The 23,873-nt window shown below is 41.5% G+C and overlaps 1 protein-coding gene across 9 annotated transcripts in view; it reads left to right on the top strand.

The window, feature by feature from the left end:
• SARNP (SAP domain containing ribonucleoprotein) overlaps window positions 1-23,873 on the top strand; it is an 82,778-nt gene that overhangs the window by 31,236 nt on the left and 27,669 nt on the right. For all 9 annotated transcript variants that reach the window (XR_001881699.1, XR_001881700.1, XM_017853299.1 and 6 more), the window contains 5 exons: window positions 4,106-4,157; window positions 5,316-5,389; window positions 5,836-5,864; window positions 9,799-9,824; window positions 11,576-11,644. Coding sequence is in view for 7 of the 9 variants with exons in the window: in XM_017853299.1 (XP_017708788.1) it covers window positions 4,106-4,157; window positions 5,316-5,389; window positions 5,836-5,864; window positions 9,799-9,824; window positions 11,576-11,644 (250 nt within the window). In the remaining 2 variants the exon portion in view is untranslated. The remainder of the gene's footprint in view (window positions 1-4,105; window positions 4,158-5,315; window positions 5,390-5,835; window positions 5,865-9,798; window positions 9,825-11,575; window positions 11,645-23,873) is intronic.

Raw genomic sequence — 23,873 nt, 5'->3', positions numbered from 1 at the left:
TTATCTTTTTTTTTTTTTTTTTTTTTTTTTTTTGAGACAGGATCTCACTCTGTTGCCCAGACTGGAGTGCAGTGGCGTGATCTCGGCTCACCGTAACCTCCGCTTCCCAGGCTCAAGCAATTCTCCTGCCTCAGTCTCCCGAGTTGCTGGGATTATAGGCATGCGCCACTACTGCCCAACTAGTTTTTGTGTTTTTAGTAGAGACAGGGTTTTACCATGTTGGCCAGGCTGGTCTTGAACTCCTGACCTCAAATGATCCACCTACCTTAGCCTCCCTAAGTGCTGGGATTACAGGTGTGAGCCACCATGCCCAGCCCATTCTCTTAACTGTTTTATTATAAGAGTTTTGCACTTTTCTGTAAAAGTGTAAAACTGAGGCCAGGCACAGTGGCGCATGCTTGTAATCCCAGCGCTTTGGGAGGCCGAGGCATGTGGATCCACGAGGTCAGGAGTTCAAGACCAGCCTGGCCAAGATGGTGAAACCCTGTCTGTACTAAGAACACAAAAATTAGCTGGGCATGGTGGTGGGCACCTGTAACCCCAGCTACTCGGGAAGCTGAGTCAGGAGATTTGCTTGAACCTGGGAGGTAGAGGTTGCAGTGAGCTGAGACTGTGCTACTGCACTCCAGTCTGGGAGCCAGAGCTGTCTCAAAAAAAAAAAAAGTGTGAAACTGTATTTAAGGAGTTTTGTAAGGGAGGAAGGTGTTGGGTAGAGGTTATGTTTCTGAAGTAGCACTCTCTTCTCTCTTGCTTTCTGATCTACAGTGGAGGAGGGGAGGACAAAGTGCTAGAATGGAAAGTAGATCTTGATTTGTTTAAACTATTCCACAAGGGTGATCCTAAACATCTTTAATTTGGGACTTTTTCCACAAATATCTGGTCATTTTGTGTATTACAGCACATTAAGAACAGTTGAGTCCTAAACTTTTAACATTTTTGTTCCTCATAGCTGTGTTAGTGCATTTGATTTTAAAAGGCAATATATTTACAAGTAAATAGTCAGTACATAGTGGAGTATATCAATTAAAAATTAAGTACTCTTTGTATCCATTCTCATCTAACTTTACTGAGGTTTTTAGAACAGTACATACTTTTGGAAGATTTTATATGGGTCTGCGTGTGTTTATGTGCATACGTATGTATGTGTATATATAGATACACGTGTACACACACTGTACACTCTTGATTTTTTTCACATCTGGAAATTTTTTATATCATTTTCTTATGTAAGTGTTAGTTATACGCTAGGCATTGTTCTTAAGAGTTATATGCTAGGCGTTGTTCTAAATGTTTTACAAATACTTTCATTTTATCCTCAGTAGACCCTATGAAGTCAGGATAATTATCCTAGGAAGTGGTCTCTTTTTTGTTTAGCTTGTCATTATGGGAAATTACAAGTATATACAAAAGTTCAACTAGTATAATAGACACTCATCTACCTATCACCCACATTTACTAGTTATCAACTTAGAACCTTGTTTTTTCTAGCATTTAATAGTATTCCATTCTGTGGATAAACAGTAATTTATTTCACCAGTGTTCTGTTGATGGACATTTAGATTATTCATAAAGGAAAAAAAAATGTAGTTCTGCATGTCCTTTTCTAATTATTTATACTCACAAGTATACCCGTAGGGTAAATTCCTAGCAGTGGATTTGCTGCATCACAGAGGATGTACATTTAACATCTTGATAGATTTTTGTCAAATATCCCTTTATTTATTTTTGAGACAGGGACTCTTATCCAAGCTGGAGTGCAGTGGAACAATCTTGGCTCACGGTAACCTCCTTTTCCCAGCTCAAGCAGTCCTCCAGCTTCAGCCTCCTGAGTAGCTGGGACTACAGGCATGAGCCACCATGCCCGGCTCTTTTTGGTATTTTTTGTGGAGATAGGGTTTTGCCGTGTTTGCCAGGCTAGTCTCGAACTCCTGAGCTCAAAGCAATCCACCTGCCTTGGCCTCCCAAAGTGCTGGGATTACAGGTGTGAGCCACCATGCCCAGCCTATCAAATATTACTTTCTAAAACCATTTAATTATCTTTCCATCATAAGATGTTTATGATTAGATATAGTGCCTTGAAAAAATGACTTTGTGAGATAGTTTTAAAATAGAAATGTTATGGGGATTTCTGGAACAAGAAAGAAGATCAAGTGAATACCATCATAATTGGCTTGTGTGGGTTAAAAAATAGAGGTTCAAAAGTTTGAAATTCATTATTCATAGAATATTTAAAATGTGCATTCTGTTCAGGGGTTTTAATTCTATTAATGAATTTTGAAGCTGGGAAATTGAAGTGGGTGGGGTGATCATTTTGATTTTTAGAGGATAGTTGTGGTTAGACTGAAGTATGTACAAAAAGATTCTAGGTCTCTGTATTTCTGAGAATGTTGTTTATGTGATTGAGTAGGAGAGAAATTTCTCATTGAAGAGTGGAAATTTCCCATGCATTCAATGTTTATTTATTGCGCTTGAGTTTAGTTATACCTAAGGGAATTGGAATAGAATGGAAGGAAACTTCCCTTCTGGGGTTCCCTTTCTGCCATGAGGTAAACTGCATTGACTGTGCTTCAGAGTGGGAATAGGGAGGAAGCCATTACAGTTGGGTTGATGGAGGAGTACTGCTTTCTTGATGGCATTGTATTTCAAGTAAAACATTAAACTTCTTTGGCCTTTTGTGCCTAAATTATAAGACAAGGTTAGGGAAGGATGGCAAGGAAATCGGAATTGTGTAGAAATTTCTTTAAACATCAGAATAGTCAGGGCTAGTTTAGATTCTTTGACTATTTAAAAGGAGATCCCTTTCTTCATCTTTGGCCTGAGGTTCTCCAAAAATGTATCTGTTTCTAGTTTGATTCCCCACCCCCAACCAGCTAAAGCGGTTACATATTGTAGGACTTTGTTATGGTCAGCAGGGGGCACCCATTGCTTGTCTGTCAGTCCAGGGATTTCCAATAAAAGGGTGGAAGAGAGTACTTGTTCCAGAATTGCTTCCTCTGAAAATGTCATTAAACCATTACTACCTTTCAGGGCATCAAATGGGAAAAGTGTCCGGGATATTGGAACAAAAGCTGCCCATGTCTCTAAATGAGGGACCTTAATGAGACTGGTTATGACCCACAGTTTTATGGGAGTTGTTTGGTGGAGGGTTAATGCCCTTCCATTTATCCTGGGTACTTCCGAACTTTGTCTCCCGCCCCTATGGTCCCCCCTCTTTTGTTTTCTCTTAAACCTTTGACCAGTAACTTGCCATGTTTTCCTATTTCAAACTCCCCTTAGACTTTTTTCTTCCTACCTTCTTTGGCATTTTTATTTGTTCCACTTTGACTGTTCCAACTAGAGCTACATTCCTCATGGGAGAAATAAGGGATTTTTAAAAGAAGGAAACCAGACCTTGTAGAGTACTTAATTGTTGTGATGAACATTGGGAGCTGGTACTTAAAGGAGGATTGGAGGGTTACTCATTAGTTCAAAAGTAAATTAAAGGCTGGGCTTGGTGGCTGACGCCTGTGATCCCAGCACTCTGGGAGGCCGAGGCAGGTGGATCACTTGAGGCCAGGAGTTCGTAACTAGCCTGGCCAACATGGTGAAACCCTATCGTTACTAAAAATACAAAAATTAGCTGGGCGTGGTGGCAGGCACCTGTAATTCCAGCTACTTGGGAGGTTGAGGCAGGAGAACCTCTTGAACCCAGGAGGTGGAGGTTGCAGTGTGCCGAGATTGCACCGTTGCACTCCAGCCTGGGTGACAAGAGCAAAACTCCGTCTCAGAAAAAAAAAAAGTAAATTAAAAAGTTCCTAAAAGCAAATGAGATGGTTTCTGGTGTCCTTTGAGTGTTTCCCTTCAGCCCAGTATATTTAGCCAGACTTCTTTCCTTATTTCTTTATTGTACTTTAGCTAAAGAAGCTTGGTTTGTTATTTGAACTCTTTCTTCTCAATAGATGACAGTTAAAGGAACCAAAGCTCTAGTGGACTTCATGTTTCTTTGGCATAAGGGGTGGCAGAGAGATAATAGGGCAGAGATAATTCAAGTGAATTCTTACACGTTTCTGAGGTTGTGGTTTAGAATATCAGTTTTCTCATTTTAAAAGGTCTCTTTCTTTTCTAGGGCAGCAGAGAAGAAAGTGGTGAAAATTACATCTGAAATACCACAGACTGAGGTAGGTATTCTGTTCCCTAGTAGAACAGTCTCTACATTTCTGTCTCCCTCTTACCTTTTATTATATCTGCATCATCCTCTAAAATTTATTCACAGGCAGAAAATCAGTATTGACAGATTTTGGTGTTGATACGTTTCACTGCCAACTGCTCTTTGGAAAATATTTGGCTGGCATAGGGGTAGTCATTCTTGAAGCTGTAGTCTTTTTGTATGTAACACTATTGTCTTAACAATGACTCTCTTTGAGATGTTTATAAACCTAGGATTAGAATTTGGGAGGATTGTACCTTGAAAATGGATTGGTAGATGTGACTCTTATGTTGCTACCGGCCAGTAACTGGGATTGAAATTCCACTGGTTTCTGTGGTGTAGGACTGTGAAACCAGGTTCCAGTTGAGATCTTGTGTTCAGTGTCATACTTACAAAGTAGAGAATTATTAAACTCTTTTAGAATGGCATAAAACAATGCTGCCTCATTTCTAACTGAAAGAATGCCATTAGTGTTGGAACCAAGCTATTCCTTTGATCACTTTTCAAAGGTCAGCCAAACATAGCTTTTGACTTCTTGGCTTCATGCATAATGTAGGTTTTACTTTATTTCTCCCTTTTGTTTCTGAGGGTATGTAATAATAGTCTTCTTGCGTTTGCTTTCTGGGAAGGGCTGTTAAGTCCTAGTATGGACACAACCTGCTATCTTCTAGGATTGTCAGTATTTTCAGTTTGGACCCTAAGAAATTACTTCTGATGTTTTTAAGATACCTTCTTTTGGCTGGGCTGGGTGGCTCGCGCCTGTGATCCCAGCAGTTTGGGAGGCTGAGGTGGACACTTCACTTGAAGTCAGGAGTTCGAGATCAGCCTGGTCGTCATGGTGAAATCTCATTTCTACTAAAAGCACAAAAATTAACTGGGCACAGTGGCACAGTCCTGTAATCCCAGTTACTCGGGAGGCTGAGCCACGAGAATCGCTTGAACCCAGGAGGCTGAGGTTGCAGTGAGCTGAGATCATGCCGCTGTACTCCAGCATGGGGGACAGAGTGAGACTTTTTTTTTAATTTTAAATTTTATTATTTTATTTTTTTAAAGATACCTACCTCTGACTTTCTTAAACCATAAATTGATTTCTTTTTTCTTCCTTTTTTTTTTTGTCTATTTTACTTAGAGAATGCAGAAGAGGGCCGAACGATTCAATGTACCTGTGAGCTTGGAGAGTAAGAAAGCTGCTCGGGCAGCTAGGTGAGTGTCCCCAGCCTTTTGGGCCTGCGATAGTGATGTTGTAAAGGTGAAGATATGTGATCCTAGGTTTTTGATATAATTGTTGATTTAAGTAGAATAGAGGCTTGCTGAAGGATATGAGCACTTTTTTGACCCTATTCAGAACATATCTACTGGTTTGGTTATAGTAGCTATAAATTGGGCTTTATTGAGAAGGGTTTTTGTAACAGTTAAAGCCAGGAACTGACTACTACTACTAATTCTGATAAGGCTTCCTCTTAGCTTAATCTCTGGACTTGGTAAGAGGGAGAGTAAACTGAACCTCTTTCATGGTGTTGTTAGAATTAGCTAATGATTGCAAGACTTGAGATCACAAGCAAGAAGTGTCATATGTATTCTTGACACGGAGACAGACAACCAGGAGTGTGAACAGCTTCCTAAAATTTAGTTTGTTTTTCCTTCTTCAGGTTTGGGATTTCTTCAGTTCCAACAAAAGGTAAGAGTACAGAGATACTTCTGAGAAAGTTACCTTTTTATTCTTTTTTTTCTGGTATAACAGGTTTCATTTCTCCAAAATAAGGTAAATTTGCTAGCTGTAGAAACTCTTAAGAGATTATAGCATTCATCTCCTGCTTTAGATAAAATTATACTTAGGCCTTCCTGGGCAATTAAGAGATACTGAATGTTATGAGAGGATAGGAAGTGCCAACATTTGTCTTTCTTTCTTGAACATCTTCAAAGAAGTTTCTCTAGTACTTTGCTTACTTATTCTAGGGTCTCAACTGCACAAAATTATTGCATACTATCCAGTGTTATACTGGCTATTATAAGTGATAAAAGGGAAAAGAGTATTTTCTACCTTAACAGTTTTACTTCTAGGAACGTATAAGGAAATAGTCTTGAATGTGCATAAAGACTTAGCCTCAAGGATTATCACAGCATTATTTATAGTGATCAATAACTGGAAACAACCAACTGTACAACAGAGAATTTGTTATTAAATGTGTGCCATGGTATAGAAGACTATACTGTGCTGAAATAATATTGAAAGATATTTATCAGAGATATTAATAAAAAGAGTTACAAATTTATATTAACAGTATGTTCCCATTTTAGTCATGTAAGAGTGCATGTATAGATAGGAAAAAAGATTGGAAGGATATACGGTAGACACTTGAACAACACAGGTTTGAACTGCACAGGTCCACTTATACATAGATTTTTTTTTTTTTTTCAATAAATACACTTTGCCCTCTGTATCTGAGGGTTCTTCATGACCAAATGTGGTTCAGAAATACAGTATTTTTGGGATGCGAAACCTGCAGATATGGAGGAGCAACTTATTATAATCTGCTGTAGGACTTGAGCATAGTGGATTTTGGTATCAGCTGCAGGATTGGATCCAATCCCCTGAGGAAATGGAGGGATGACTGTATTCTGAATTGTTAGTACTCATTATCTCTGGTTGGTGGAATTTTGAATGATTTATTTCTTTTGCTTGTCTGTGTTTTAAAATCCATACAATGAATATGTATCACTTTTATAATGAATTAGAGGAAATTATTACTATTTTTTGAGACACAGCCTTGCTCTGTCTCCCAGGCTGGAGTGCAGGGACGCAATCTGGCTCACTGCAGCCTCTGCCTCCCGGGTTCAAGCTATTTTCCTGCTTCAGCCTGCTTCAGCTGGGACCGCATGTGCGTGACACCACACCCAGCTAATTTTTGCATTTTTAGTAGATACAGGTTTCACTGTGTTGGCCGGGCTGGTCTTGAACTCCTGACCTCAAGTGATCCACTCACCTCTGCCTCCCAAAATGGTGGGATTACAGGTGTGCCAAGCCTGAAATAGTTATTATTTTTAAGAAACTCTGGGTGTGGTAGCTCACGCCTATAATCCCAACACTTTGGAATGCCAAGCTGGGAGGATTGCTTGAGTCCAGGAGTTGGAAACTAGCTTGGGAAACAAAGTGACACCTTGTTTCTACAAAAAATTAAAAAATTAGCTAGACATGGTGGCAGGTGCCTGTAGTCCCAGCTACTTGGGACGCTGGGGTGGGAGGATCTCTTGAGCCTGGGAGGTCTTTGCTGTGCTTTTAAAAAGATGGAAAAATTCTGGCCACTATCACTAAGTGTTATAGAAAAAAAAAATTTTTTTTTGACTCTTAGTTATATCAAGACAGATATAATATAATTGGTGAAGGTTGGCCGGGCGCGGTGGCTCAAGCCTGTAATCCCAGCACTTTGGGAGGCTGAGACGGGCGGATCACAAGGTCAGGAGATCGAGACCACCCTGGCTAATACGGTGAAACCCCGTCTCTACTAAAGAATACAAAAAACTAGCCGGGCGACGAGGCGGGCGCCTGTAGTCCCAGCTACTTGGGAGGCTGAGGCAGGAGAATGGCGTAAACCCGGGAGGTGGAGCTTGCAGTGAGCTGAGATCCGGCCACCGCACTCCAGCCTGGGCGACAGAGCCAGACTCTGTCTCAAAAAAAAAGATGGAAAAATTCTGGCCACTATCACTAAGTGTTGTAGAAAAAAAAATTTTTTTCTGACTCTTAGTTATATCAAGAGAGATATAATATAATTGGTGAAGGTACGACAGAAATTATAGAAGGTGGTGCTTTTTTATTTGTTTTAAGAGATAGGGTTTCACTATATTGCCCATGCTGGACTTGAGCTCCTGGGCTCAAGCAATCCTCCCTCAACCTCCTGAGTAACTGGGACTACAGGTGTGTGGCTAAAATGCTATTTCAAGAAAGATAATAGTTAATAGTCTGAAAAGGGAACCTGATAAAAAATAGTTTCAGTGTTACTCATAATTCTGACATCTTAGAACTATAGAGTAACTCTAAAATAACGGAATTTGGGAACATTTAAAAGGAAGCATTGTTTTTTGAATGAAATCCTGAAAAGTTTGAAGTAAATAATTACTGGTTAGGTTCTTGGTGATAATTTCAGGACAGAAAATTGGCCTTAAGGAAGCATAATTTCCTTTTCTTTTCTTTTTTTTTTTTTTGAGATGGAATCTTGCTCTGTTGCCCAGACTGGAGCGCAGTGGCGCCATCTTAGCTCAGTGCAACCTCTGCCTCCTGGGTTCAAGCAATTCTCCTGTCTCAGCCTCCTGAGTAGCTGGGACTACAGGTGCACGCCACCACGCCCGGCTAATTTTTGTTTTTTTAGTAGAGGCAGGATTTCACCATATTGGTCAGGCTGGTCTAGAACTCCTAACTTCAGGTGATCCACCCACCTTGGCCTCCCAAACTGCTGGGATTACAGGCGTGAGCCACCGTGCCTGGCCAAGAGCCAAAGTTTCAACTCGTGATAGTAGTTCTTGTTTGTCCAGATGTGATCTCTTTTTTTTTTTTTTTGAGACGGAGTCTCGCTCTGTCACCCAAACTGGAGTGCAGTGGCCGGATCTCAGCTCACTGCAAGCTCCGCCTTTCGGGTTCACGCCATTCTCCTGCCTCAGCCTCCCGAGTAGCTGGGACTATAGGCGCCCACCACCTCGCCCGGCTAGTCTTTTGTATTTTTTTAGTAGAGATGGGGTTTCACCGTGTTAGCCAGGATGGTCTCCATCTCCTGACCTTGTGATCCGCCCGTCTCGGCCTCCCAAAGTGCTGGGATTACAGGCTTGAGCCACTGCGCCCGGCCGTGATCTCTTTTTTAAGAGCTTTAGAGAGATGCAATTTATATGACATAACAATTCATCCATTTAAAGGTATATAATTCATTATTTCATAGTATTTTCACAGGGTTGTGCAGCCATCATCACCGTGCTTATCACCCCAAAAAGAAACTGTGCGCATTAGCAGATATCCTCCATTACCTCTCCCTGCCCAGCCCTAAGCAGCCACTGAGTTTTTTTCTCCATAGAAATTTGCCTTCATATGAATGAATTCATATAGTATATTATCTTTAGTGACTGGATTCTTTCACTTAGCATAGTTTTCAAGGTTCACTTATATTGTAGCATGTATCTCTATTCATTTTTATTATTTAATGATATTCCATTGCATGGATATACCATACTTAATTTAGCCAGTCATCAAGTTGATGGGTGTTTTTAATTTTTTGTCTAATATGAATAATGCTGCTGTGAACATTTATTTACAAGTTTTTGTGTAATTATATGTTTTAGTTTTCTCTTGGCTGTATACTAGCAGTGGAATTGTGGGATCATACGTAACTGTATTTACCTTTTGCGGAACTGTTGCCAAACTGTTTTCCAAAGCAGCTGTACCGTTTTATGTTCCTGTTAGCAGTTAATGCAGACATGATCGCTAGATGGAATTTCTGCCTTTTCTTTGTCATCATAGGATAAAGGGGGCGTGTCCTGTTTACAGTTTTTATGTTGCCTAATTTGACTTGAAGACTGTCGGCTTTTATGATTTTTAAAAATATTAAATAAAACTTTATTTACTTCCTTAGGTCTGTCATCTGATAACAAACCTATGGTAAGAAATCTTTTTTTATTTCTTACACACCCAGATCTTAATTCTGTATAGCTAACTTTAGAGACTCTTCCTCACCAGATTAGAGGAAACTCTGAGAACATTAATTTGTTGACTGTTTTCAGTACAATGTTATATGTCCTGAATTTAAAAAATTGTTGGAGATACTGAGAAGTCAGGAAAATTGTCACATGTTCAGTTACTGCAGACGTCTTCCTTCCTACCACTCTTTTCGAAAGTAAGAATAGATTTTGTTAGCTAGAGAACAACCTATGTATGTAACTCTTTGTTTTATGGTACTGAAGCCTTGTCCAGTGGCCTTAGATAATGTCGAATTCCTAATTACCACAAGAGAATCTATGGAAGCAATTTAGGAGTTCTGTTTGTAGATAGTGCTTTTTTTTTTTTTTTTAAATACTATCCGTGAAATGTGAAATCTGAGTAAAGAATGGTAGAATAAAATGGCTTTCTGGACCATTGTTACTAGTCAGCATATTTTAAGAATGGTAATGAATACTGTGGTGAAATAGAATCAGCTTTATGAAATCCTGCTTTAGGGGTTGCTGTTTAACATTGTAAGTTAAGATTTAATGTTATTAATGAAAATTTCCTAAATATTCTTTTTTTTCTTTTTTTTTTGAGATGGAGTTTCATTCTTGTTGCCCAGGCTGGAGTGCAGTAGTGCAATCTCAGCTTACTACAACCTCCGCCTCCTGGGTTCAAGGAATTATTCTGCCACAGCCTCCCAAGTAGCTGGGATTACAGGTGCCCCCCCACCATGCCTGGCTAATTTTTGTATTTTTAGTAGAGACGGGGTTTCACCATGTTGGCCAGGCTGGTCTTGAACTCCTGACCTCAGGTGATCTGCCCACCTCGGCCTCCCAAACTGCTGGGATTACAGGCATGAGCCACTGCACCTGGCCCTAAATAATTCTTACAGTAGTAACGAGTCCATGTACCAAGGTTTCCAAGAAAGAGGAGGGAAGAGAATCGAGTGGGTAGTGGTTATAGATTGTCTTCTGCAAAAGGTGCTTCTGTGATAGTTTCTCTTTGCTTGGAGATAGATTTAAGAAATACTTGCAGAGCCGGGCGCGGTGGCTCAAGCCTGTAATCCCAGCACTTTGGGAGGCCAAGACGGGTGGATCACGAGGTCAGGAGATTGAGACCATCCTGGCTAACGCGGTGAAACCCCGTCTCTACTAAAAAATACCAAAAAAAAGTACCTGGGCGAGGTGTTGGGCGTCTGTAGTCCCAGCTACTCTGGAGGCTGAGGCAGGAGAATGGCGTAAACCCGGGAGGCGGAGCTTGTAGTGAGCTGAGATCCGGCCCCTGCACTCCAGCCTGGGTGACAGAGCGAGACTCCGTCTCAAAAAAAAAAAAAATTACTTGCAGAGATGATGTGAGAATTAATGATTTTGGATTGAGAATAGTAGACTTGTTTGGAGGTGATGATTTAGACATGTGTTTGCTTTCTCCAGCAGTGTTTGCCTTCCCTTGATCTTAAGCCCTCCTTAGGCTATTGACACCTGTGATAAATGCAGGAGGCAGGACTGAATGTTTCACTGCATTCCAGAAGGGGCCTTTTAATAAATCAGTGGACTGGATGGTTGCTGTTTAGTTTTCTTATTTTTCTCATAGGGTATCTTTGATGTTATAGGCTTGTTTGAACTCTTAGCTTTAGACTATAGTTTCTGCATTTTTTGTTTTCTGTTTTGATTTTTTAAAACTGTATTCTTTCCCCTATGTTTTTATAGGTTAACTTGGATAAGCTGAAGGAAAGAGCTCAAAGATTTGGTTTGAATGTCTCTTCAATCTCCAGAAAGGTAATGTAGGTTCGATGGAAGTAATGTTTTCGTGACATTAGAGCAGCTTATGGGAATTACATAGTCTGGAAATGACCCTCCTGAGAATGTAATTGGCTACAAAGCATTTCATTTCACATACTCGTTTGACTGTCACCTCCTCTTGCTGGCTCTTGATTATATTATAGGATATATATTATATTATATCTTGATTATATTATATTATATTATAGGAATATATTCCTATAATATATTTCTTTTCTTTCTTTTTTTTTTTCCTTTGAGACAGGGTCATTCTGTTGCCATACTGGAGTGCAGTGGTGTGATCACGGCTCACTGCAGGCTTGACCTCCTTGGGCTCAGGTGATCCTCCCACGTCAGCCTCTCACGTAGCTAAAACTGCGGCGTGTGCCACCATGCCCAGCTAATTTCTTTCTATTTTTGGTAGAGACGAGATTTTGCTGTGTTACACAAGCTGGTCTCGAACTCCTGGGCCTAAGGGATCCACCCACTTCTGCCTCCCGAAGTGCTGGGATTACAGGCGTGAGCCATTGTACCCAGCCTGAGTATGGTCTATATTTCTGTTGGTTAAGATGTTGAATTCAGTGAAGTTAAAACTTATTACAACTACTTTAACTTTGATAATAGGCATAATGGGAATTAAATAATCAGGAGAAGATAGTCTTGTTTTTAGGTCAAAAGTACTTAGAAATAAAACTTGGAGGATTGGTGGAACAAAAATAAAAAAGTTAATTCATTCTTTATGCCCCTCTGCTAACTGATGTTATTTAGTTTATTAAGCAAGATGGCTTTATTTACTTCATGCTGTGTGGGGTGATTGGTTCCCCAGGGCATAGTTGCCTTTGTAGTTTTGCTAGGCACATTGGAGAAAATGATAAGGATGTTTTCTATTTGCCTAGAGCAGGTGATCTCTTAATCTTTGTTGTTTAGAACAGGAACATGTTTCTTGGTTGTCAAAGTGGTGGCAGGGTATTTGAAACCAGAAAAACCATCATTTAAGAAAAAATCGGCTGGGCATGGTGACTCACGCCTGTAATCCTAGCACTTTGGGAAGCCGAGGCGGGCGGATCACCTGAGGTCAGGAGTTCGAGACCAGCCCGGCCAACATGGTGAAACCCTGTCTCTAGTAAAACTGCAAAAATTATCCGGTCGTGGTGGAACATGCCTTAATCCCAGCTACTTGGGAGACTGAGGCAGGAGAATCACTTGAACCCAGGAGGCGGAGGTTGTAGTGAGCCGAGATCATGCTTCTGTACTCTAGCCTGGGCAACAGAGTGAGACTCTGTCTCAAAAAAAGAAAAAAAATCATTATTTCCAACTCAGCATAAAAGTATTTAGCTCTCTAGAAAGCCGTTGGAAGAAACTTACCTGACATTGGTTATGTATTTTGCTTAGTAAAAAAACTAAACACTAAAGGTAATCATTATTGTACCACTATGGAACACTTGTGCACAACTTTGTTCCATCTTCTATTTAGGTTAACTTTTTTTTTTTTCCCAATCTTTTTTGAGACAGGTTCTCACTCTGTCACCCAGGCTGCAGTGCAGTAGCATGATCACAGCTCATTGCAGCCTCCATTTCCCAGGCTGAAGCAAGCCTCCCACCTCAGCCTCCTGAGTAGGTGGGACCACAGATGTGTGCCACCATGCCTGGCTAGTTTTTTGAATTTTTTTTAAGAGACGAGGTCTCCCTGTGTTGCCTAGCTGGTCTCGAATTCCTGGCCTCAAGCCATCCTCCTGCCTTGGCCTCCCAAAATGCGGGACTATAGGTGTGAGCCACTGCACCTGGCCTGGGTTATCATTTTTTGTATTAACCAGAAATATAGCATCAGGTCCGTGTGCCTAGCATGATGCTGAGACCATCTATGATCAGTGGGAATACTTGCTCATTTATGTGAAGTAGGAAAATATTTGGAGTTGAGAGGCAGAGTATGTGATTCTTAAGCCACATGCACCTTAATTGGGAAGGGCTGTTATAAACCAAAGGTCACTTGTGTTGTGCCAGATGGCCAAGGGGAAGGGTGCCTTGGATCTGTGGCCCTAGTTCTCGTCTATCTTCTCCTCTTTTATATGAGGGCTAGATGTCTGAGAACCCCAGCAGTAAAAATTCACTCCATCTTCTAAGGAATTGTCTGTGTTCCTTCAGAATTTACAAAATTGAACATCATATCTCTTACTACATAGCTCATAGCTCATACTACACATTGCTGAGTAGAATTTGTCTATCAATGCTATACTATATACCTGTGTTATTTTTATAGTATTTCATTACAGGAATATCAGGTCTTTCTCTTCCCTTCCCTAGACTTTTTTTCTTTCTTTGACCTTTTTTCATTTTTAGTCCACAGGAGGCTGAGTAAAACAGATACATATATTAACTTTGTGACTTTGAGCAAATTACTGAACTTCTTTGATCCTCATCTGTAAGACTTAGAGCAATACCTAGCAACCTGATTGGGAAGAGTAAATAATTGGGTACAGGGCCAGGTGCAGTGTCTTATGCCTGAAATCCCATTATTTTGGGAGGCTGAGGTAGGAGGATTAATTGAGCCCAGGAGTTTGAGGCTGCAGTGAGCCATGATAGTGACACTGCACTCCAGCCTGGGTAACAGAGTGAGACCCTGTCTTTTTTTTTTTTTTTCCTGAGACAGGGTCTTGTTCTGTCACCCAGGCAGTGCAGTGGTGCAGTGGTGCGATCTCAGCTCACTACAATCTCTGCCTCCTGGGTTCAAGTGATTTTTCCCACCTCAACCTCCTGAGTAGCTGAGAATATGGGAGTGTGCCACCACACCCAGCTAATTTTGCATTTTTAGTAGAGATGGAGTTTCTCCCTATTGTCCAAGCTGGTCTCGAACTTTTGGTCTCAAGTGATCCACCCACGTTGGCCTCCCAAAGTGCTGGGATTACAGGCATGAGCCACCGCACATGGCCTAGACTGTGTCTTTAAAAATAAAAATTGTATACAGCATTCGAAATTACCTAACAGTGATGCTTTGACCCTCAATAAATGTTGGTTTTCTTCCTTTTTTCTTAGTTCAGTTCTGTTGGTAAATTGCCTTTATGGCCTTAAAATTGAGTCAATTAACTTGACTCAATTTTAGTTTTTGTTGATCATTGATAAGATTTCAGCGCCCATTTTAAGTCTCTGGAGGGTTGTAATACAATAATGGTAACTGGCAGAACTCTGGCTATGAGCTTCCTTCTCTAATAACATTGATTGCCAATATGTATAGCATATTTTTTTATTTGCATATGTGCTAGAGTAGTGCTTCTGAAATATCTGTGGCAAAAAACTAGTTTAAAATTTTTTTGATTATTGCAGAGTGATAACTTTTATAAAATGCAATTAAAATGTTACAACAGTATTAAGTTATTCTGAAAGTTTCTTAACATTTTCAATTTCTGGACCTTTACACACTGGTAAGAAACAGTTCGGAGACTAGCACCGGGAGGCAGACTATATTTTAAGTAGCACTTTACTAGAATCTGTATGGTTTCTAGGGACTACTTCACTTGGAGATTTGTGACCTTTTGAGATGTCCTCTTTGAGTATAGGCCCCATTTACATTGGTTGTAAGTCTTGATTTTCAGAACCATCCTAATTTAAACAGTTTGGTCTATTTTATCCCGTAAACCGTCACAGTGTCCCAGAAATGGTGATGTTTTGCTGTCTACACCAGCACTGTCCAATAAAACTTATTTTACAAAGCCATTTGTGGCTAGTGGCTACCGTATTGGACAACTCATATCTAGCTAATATCTCCCACACAGCTTTCATACTTGGAAGTGGCATAGAAATTACTTGTCAGACCACATACTTGCACCACTGTTAATCTGTAGCTGAGAATTTTTTTTTAATAATTGTAGAAAATATAAGCAGTTTCATTGTAAATCTATGAAAGGAGAGAAGTTGGAGGAAAAGGAGTAAGACATAAGAAAAGTAAGGATTCTTTTTTTCTAGAACTTAGTGTTCTAGTGAACAGTTCCACATCCTGGAATTGCAGCTGGGTACATTGTCTGGTGAGAATTGGCTAGTTCTTGTGCTTAACTATTTATCACCAGAATGAGTTGTTACCTAGTGTTTGGCTGGTTGGCAGAGGTTAGTGACTTAGTTAAGTTTGTGTTTGCGGAACTGCCAGATGAGCATACTTTTGTCCACTTCATCCTGGGATTCTGGGTTCCAGTGTAACCTTCTATATAATTTGGTCACTTGTCTTTCAAGTTGTGTAATTCTCTAGGTACAGATTTTATTCAGTTAGATGTGGTACACATAGTGGCAGTTAGCAGGTAATGTAGCCTCTTCTCCTAGTATTCTAAGCAAGACAATGAAAAACCCACTTTTTGTCATCTCTATTGCATGGGGTTTGTCTGCTTGATCCCACTTATGTCCCTGCTTGCTTGCTGATTTCTCTTTAGTGGACTTGGCTACTGATCAGTGTAGTATATGAATAAAGAGAGGAAGTATGTGAGAGCACATGAGCCATGGATTGAATAATGTTTATGATTGATTTCTTTTTTTCTTTTTTTTAGAGATAGGGTCTCATATATTGCCCAGGCTGGTCTCCAATTCCTGGGCTCAACTGATCCTTCTGCCTCAGCTTCCCAAAGTGCTGGGATTACAGGTGTTAGCCACTGTGCCCAGCCTTTTTTGTTTTTGTTTTTGTTTTTTTATTGTCACAATCTGCTCATCTCCTTTTCATATTTTAGATTTATGGCTTGAGCATATTACAGATTTAAGGAACCTGAGTCTCTGCTATTTTTCCTAGGCTGACTTTTGCATGACTATTTATATATTTCAGTTTTTAGCTCCACTAGTGTACTATACACATATCAGGCACTACACAGAAATGTAAAGAAATCTCTCTCCCACCTCCCCCCAGCCTCCCCTAAATCATCATCTCCTTTTCCCTCTGCCCAAGAAAAGTCTGTTCGTTCATGTTTCCAGCTTAAGTCTCAGTGAATAGAATCTTATTGGTTTAGACTAATGGAAAGTGACAAGGCGAAGAATGGCATTGGCATTTACAGAAATTTTTTACACAAGAGGCTGTAAATTGTCCCCTTCAACTCTTTGGACTGTTTGAGGATAGAGTGGCATGGCTTTTCTCATAAATCTCATGGTGACAATGGACTAACAAACCTCCCACCCCCCTCAAACAAAACAAAACAAAACTCAGATAAATAACATCTAGCTGGTTTGTTCTCATTGATCACCAGCTAGGTTTTCTGTCTTGTGCTTCACTGGTTGTTTTTCCTCCCTCTGTTTCCCGTGCCTCCCAAGAGAAGTAGTGAGTCAGTGCCGTTGGTGAAGGACAGAACTTAGCCTGGCACATAGGAAACCGTTTTTATTTTTCTTTTAAGACAGGGTCTAACTCTGTCACCCGGGCTGGAGTGCAGTGACGCAATGATAGCTCACTGCAGCCTCAGCCTCCTAGGGTCAAGTGATCCTTCCGCCTCAGCCTCCTGAGTAGCTGGGACTACAGGTGTGCGCCACCACACCCAGCTAATTTTAGTATTTTTTGTAGAGATGAGGTTTCACCATGTTGCCCAGGCTGGTCTTTTTGAACTCCTGGACTCAAGCAGTCTTCCAGCCTCAGCCTCCCAAAGTGCTGAGATTACAACCGTGAGCCACTGTGACTGGAAACTCATCTTCGAAAGGAGTTTGAAGCCTGGGCAACATAATGAGACTCTGTCTTCTATAAAAAGTAAAAACAAATTATCCAGGTGCAGTGTGGCACATGCCTCTGGTCCCAGCTACTTAGGAGACTTAGGAGGGAGGGAGGATTGCTTCAGCCTAGGAGGTCAAGACTGCAGTGAGCCATGTTCATATCACTGCATGCCAGCCTGAGTGATGGAGCGAGACCCCATCTCCATAAAAAATTTTAAAAAAGAAGAGAATGGGAGATGGATAGAGGGAATAAAGCCAGCTCAGTTAATATATTTGTAGTCAAGGGATATTAGTTTTGGTAAAAACTAAGTCTGGGCTTAGTGCTATAGTATTAACTGCTGTGCTAATTTGAGTGGATTGTTTTGTATTTTTCAAACATTGGCACCTTGGGAAGGAGGAACTTGGTACTTTAGGACATTATAGGAAATTCATCTACATGGGTATTTAAAAAACAAAACAAGTCTAATCCCAGGCACTAAGCAGAAAACTGGAATGTGGTTGATATTCTTTTCTTTCCCCAGGAATGTGAGGGTGGTATATGTTACTGATTCTTGGTTACTAATAGAAGGTACAAGCATCTTATATCATTATTGACCTTAGTACATCTTCCTTTTTTATGTATTAGAATAGTACCAGGATTTTTCTACTTCCAGCCCTTCATATAGGTAACTGTCCTAAAGAGTTATCTCAGCCGGACGCAGTGGCTCACGCCTATAATCCTAGCACGTTGGGAGGCCGAGGCGGGCGATCACAAGGTCAGGAGATTGAGACCATCCTGGCTAACATGGTGAAACCCCATCTCTACTAAAAATATAAAAATTAGCCGGGCATGGTGGCGGGCGCCTGTAGTACCAGCTACTCGGGAGGCTGAGGCAGGAGAATGGTGGGAACCCAGGGAGGTGGGGCTTGCAGGGAACCGAGTTTGCAACACTGCACTCCAGCCTGGGCGACAGAGTGAGACTCCATATCCAAAAAAAAGAGTTATTTTAAGTCCAGTAAACCCTGAAGGATACTTTTCCCAGGTTTATGATTTTTGCCACGCTTATTTTCTGATGGGTATGATCTGTGTTAACACAGTGTCACAATATAAAAAGTTTAGACTGGGCACAGAGGTTCACACCTGTAATCCTAGCTCCAGTACTTTGAAGTGTCACTTGATCCCAGGAGTTTGAGACCAGCCTGGGCAACATAATAAGATCCTATCTCTACAAAAAATAAAAATAGCCAGGTATGGTGGTGAGTGCCTGTAGTCCCAGCTTCTTGAAAGGCTGAGGTGGAAGCATTGCTTGAGTCCAAGAGGTCAAGGCTGCAGTAAGCCATGATGGCATCACTGCACTTTAGCCTGGGAAACAGAGCAAGACCCTATCTGAACAACAACAAAAAAGAATATCAAAAGGTTGAAAATAGACTATGCCTCTACTGACTTCTTCATGAGGCTGGTGACTAGAATATTCTTGGGTAGCTGCAGTGATCATTTTCATGAACCTTTTGTATTACATTTTTTATCACCATTGGTAGGAGATGAACCACTTCACAGTAAGTGAGATATTGGATGTGCCTTTTTTGTTTGTTTGTTTGTTTTGTTTTTGAGATGGAGTTTCGCTCTTTTGCCCAGGATGAAGTGCAGTGGCGCGATCTCAGCTCAGTGCAACCTCTGCCTTCCGGTTTTAAGTGATTCTCCTGCCTCAGCCTCCCAAGTAGCTGGGATTGCAGGCACCCGCCACCACGCCTGGCTAATTTTTGTATTTTTAGTGGAGATCGGGTTTCACCATTTTGGCCAGGCTGGTCTCGAACTCGTGACTTTGTGATCTGCCCGCCTTGGCCTCCCAAAGGGACCTGCCTTGTTTGTTAGGAGCTTGTCACTTAACTGTATTGAGGTACCAAAGAGGAAGCTGAGACAAAGTCAATTCACAGTACAGACGGGCACCAGTCTTCTAGCATACAGATTTCATTGTAGCTAACTAATGGCATGCTGTTCTCAATTCACTCTCTGGAGGGTCTGTTGTATTCTGTCTTCTATTCTCCCACCATCTGAAATAAGTGAAGAAATACTTGTTTGTTCCTTTGCTTCTGTGCTGGGTTTTGGTGTAGAGGTTAGTCATTGGGATGTGGAAAGATGAAAGAAGTTCATACAGCAGTCCTTCCTTACCTGTGGTTGTGCTTTCTGTTGTTTCAGTTACCCTCAGTCAACCACAGTCCTAAAATATTAAATGGAAAATTCCAGAAACAGTTTATAACTTTTAAATTGCACACTGTTCTGAGTAGCATGATAAAATCTTGCCCTGTCCTGCTCAGGTATGTGAATCATCCCCTTGTCCAGCATATCCCTACTACTTCCCCATTAGAGCAATGCCTTGTGTTGAAGTAACTGTTATTTTACTTAATATTGGCCCTAATCCACAAGAGTAGTGATGCTGGCATATTGTTGTACTTTTTTTTTTTTTTTTTTTTTTTGAGACGGAGTTTTGCACTTGTTGCCCAGGCTGGAGTGCAGTGGCGTGATCTTGGATCACTGCAACCTCTGCCTCCTGGGTTCCGGTGATTCTCCTACTTCAGCCTCCCAAGTAGCTGGGATTACAGGCATGTGCCACTATGCCCAGCTAGTTTTTAATTTTATTTTTATTTATTTATTTATTTTTTGAGCTAGAGTTGCTCTGTCGCCCAGGCTGGATGGAGTGCAGTGGCACAATCTCAGCTCACTGCAACCTCCGCCTCCTGGGTTCAAGCAATTCTCCTGCCTCAGCCTCCCGAATAGCTGGGATTACAGGCATGTGCCACTATGCCCGGCTAATTTTTTTTGTATTTTTAGTGGAGATGGGGTTTCACCATATTGGCCAGGCTGGTCTTGAACTTCTGACCTTGTAATCTGCCCACCTTAGCCTCCCAAAGTGCTGGGATTACAGGCATGAGCTACTGCGCTCGGCGTTATTTATTTATTTATTTAGAGACAAGGTTTTGCTTTGTCACCAGGCTGGAGTGCAGTGGCATGATCCCAGCTCACTGCAGCCTCCACCTCCCGGGCTTAAGTGACCCTCCCACCTCAGCCTGATGAGTAGCTGGGACTACAGGTACACACCAACACGCCCAGCCAATTTTTTAATTTTTTTGTAGGGACAGGGTCTCACTATGTTACCCAAGCTGGTCTCAAACTCCTGGGCTCAGGTGATCTTCCCGCCTTGGTCTCCCAAAGTGCTGGGATTACAGGGTTGGGCCACCATGCCTGGCCTGTTCTATTTCATTATTGCTGTTAATCTCTTATTGTGTCTGATTTAAAAATTAAAATTGCAGGTAAAAACAGTATATATAGAGTTTGGTACTATTTGAGGCTTCAGGGGCTTTTGGAATGTATCCCTCTTGTATAAGAGGGACTACTATACTATGGTTTTAGAAGTTGGTCACCAGCCTTCTCAGAGGGTCTGTAATTAGGATTTGTTTGTTTAAGTATGGCTGTATAAACCTTTTCCAAAGGAAGAATGATGGGGCCATGCATAGGATATTACCAACATGGAACTTTATAAACCTAAGGAACCATAAACTATGGTGAAGAGTTTGGTAGAGTGTCTTTAAAGGAAGTAGTGGTAGAAGAATTAGATCCCAGAATAGGTTGGAAAAGTAGCCTGCTTAGTAAGTTTGGGTTCTATTCAGATATACTCAAGCAGCAGTGCCTAGGCTTGGTGTAAAATTTAATTCTCCATTTCTCTTTCTTATACAGCCATGGGACCAAGAAAAACGCAGATAGTAGATTTGTAAGTGGAAAAAAACAAAACTAAATGTAGGCGCCTCAGCCATTGATACCTCACTGATCAAGAGCTTTTGGGGGAATTTCCCCCCTCCTTCATCCTAGGTTATTTCAATAATTGTTCTTTTCAACTTAGATTAACCAACAAGAAAAGATTACTCTATGGTAGATAGAGATAGCAATTGAGAGAGTGGATATCTTAGAAGATAAATTTCAGGAAAAGCTAAAACTCAACCTCATATAGTCTTTAGGATTTCTTAGATAATGTTTCTTGGAGTTTTTTGTTTTGTTTTGTTTCGTTTTTTGTTTTTTTGTGTGTTTTGTTTTGTTTTGTTTTGTTTTGTTTTGTTTTGTTTTGCTTTGCTTTTTGAGACAGTCTCACCCTGTCCCCCAGGCTGGAGTGCAATGGCATTATCTTGGCTCACTGCAACCTCTGCCTCTCAGGTTCAAGCGATTCTCCTGCCTCAGCCTCCCGAGTAGCTTGGATTACAGGTGCGTGCCACCACGGCCGGCAAATTTTTTGTATCTTTAGTAGAGACAGGGTTTCACCATGTTGGCCAGGCTGGTCTTGAACTCCTGATCTCGTGATCTGCTGGCCTTGGCCTTCCGAAGTGCTGGGCTTTCAGGCGTGAACTACAGCACCTGGCCTCTTGGAGCATTTTTAAGACTAAACAAATGTTTAACCTCTCTTTTACATTCCGTTTTCATTCATAATACTTTGAAAATAAATATTGGGCCTTTTCAAGGAGAGATACAATGTGTAATCCTATATCTGTTTTCTTCTTCTCTGTCTCCTCCCCTTTAAGATAAAAAAATGCAGTACTCTTCCCCACCCTCCCAGTGGAACAAACTTTGAGAGAGTGGTAAAAGGAGCTGTATAAAGGGGAAACAGGCCAGCACAGTGACTCACACCTGTAATCTCAGCACTTTGAGAGGCCGAGGCGGGTGGATCACCTCAGGTCAGGAATTTGAGACCAGCCTGGCCAACATGGTGAAACCCCATCTCTAGTAAAAATACAAAAATTAGCTGGGTATGGTGGCTCACGCCTGTAGTCCCAACTACTCGGGAGGCTGAATCACTAGAATTGCTTGAACCCTGGAGGTGGAGGTCTCAGTGAGCTGAGATCATGCCACTGCACTCCAGCCTGGGCAACTGAGAGAGACTTGGTCTCAAATATAATATTAAGAAAAATAGGCCAGGCGTGGTGGCTCATGCCTATAATCCCAGCACTTTGGGAGGCTGAGGCGGGTGGATCATGAGGTCAGGAGATCGAGACCATCCTGGCTAACATGGTGAAACCCCGACTCTACTAAAAAATACAAAAAAAAATTAGCCAGGCGTGGTGACGGGCGCCTGTAGTCCCAGCTACTCAGGAGGCTGAGGTAGGAGAATGGCGGGAACCCGGGAGGCGGAGCTTGCATTGAGTTGAGTTCGCGCCACTGCACTCCAGCCTGGGCAACACAGCGAGACTCCGTCTCAAAAAAATAATAATAAATAAAATAAATAATAATAATAAAGAGGAAACAATAGGGGAAACTCTCTGACCTCAGTTTATTCCATCATCTGGTTCTTCATCTGGGTCCCTGCAGAGGAACAGAACTTGTCTTTTGTCTGTAACACAAATACATCATCTCCCTCCCTTCCCAGTTTCCCCTACACCCACACGTCTCACTTCCTTTTATTATGGGTCCAGTCAGTGATGTCAATTATGTGCACCATTCAACTGCTGTTGAACAAGTTGGCTATAGGAATTTGGAAGAGCGAAGAGGCAGAATGGAATTTTTCTCTCTCCTGACTAGAGCAAGACAATGTATTCTAATTTCAACCAGAGAAGTAGGAGACGGGTTTTTCTTTGCTCAACTTCGCCTTCTACTGTCCCACTATTCCCTGTAATCCTCCAACACATACTTTTTACCTAGCCAATGTATGAGGAAAAAATTGGACAAGAGATGTTGGAAATAAAAATTGAACATTTTAAGAGGAAAAGTTTGGCCGGGTGTAGTGGCTTACACCTGTAATCCCAGCACTTTGGAAGGCTAAGGCGGGTGGATTGTGAGGTCAGGAGATCGAGAACATCCTGGCTAGCACGGAAAAACCCTGTCTCTACTAAAAATATAAAAAATTAGCAGCACGTGGTGGCATGCGCCTGTAGTCCCAGGTACTCGGGAGGCTGAGGCAGGAGAATCGCTTGAACCCGGGAGGCAGAGGTTGCAGTGAGCCTAGATCACGCCACTGCACTCCAGCCTGGGTGACAGAGCGAGACTCTCTCTCAAAAAAAAAAATAATGAAGAGGAAAAGTCTTTAATGTTTAGGGAAACAAGGTGAAGTTTTTGATGCTATGTCAGCATTCATGGCTGGCACTTTGTGCTAAATTTATGGTAAACTGGGTATTTGGGAAAGTTCTGTTAGATGTTTAGACTTCCCTGAAGGTGCATAGCTGAGATCATAAAGCTCTCGTACCTTTTAATTTTATGTATTTCTCTCTCATTTCATTCATTGAATTTGCACCTGAAGAACTTCAGGTAAAGAAATTTGTAGGCCGGGCGCGGTGGCTCAAGCCTGTAATCCCAGCACTTTGGGAGGCCGAGACGGGTGGATCACGAGGTCAGGAGATCGAGACCATCCTGGCTAACATGGTGAAACCCCGTCTCTACTAAAAATACAAAAAACTAGCCGGGCGAGGTGGCGGGCACCTGTAGTCCCAGCTACTTCGGAGGCTGAGGCAGGAGAATGGCGTAAACCCAGGAGGCGGAGCTTGCAGTGAGCTGAGGTCCGGCCACTGCACTCCAGCCAGGGCGACAGAGCAAGACTCCGTCTCAAAAAAA

The sequence above is a fragment of the Rhinopithecus bieti genome, unplaced genomic scaffold (genome assembly GCF_001698545.2).
Source record: "Rhinopithecus bieti isolate Rb0 unplaced genomic scaffold, ASM169854v2 scaffold_35950, whole genome shotgun sequence".
NCBI classification, from domain to species: Eukaryota; Metazoa; Chordata; class Mammalia; order Primates; family Cercopithecidae; genus Rhinopithecus; species Rhinopithecus bieti.
Note: the sequence above shows the minus strand (reverse complement) of the source record. Positions and strands in the feature narration are given on the sequence as shown.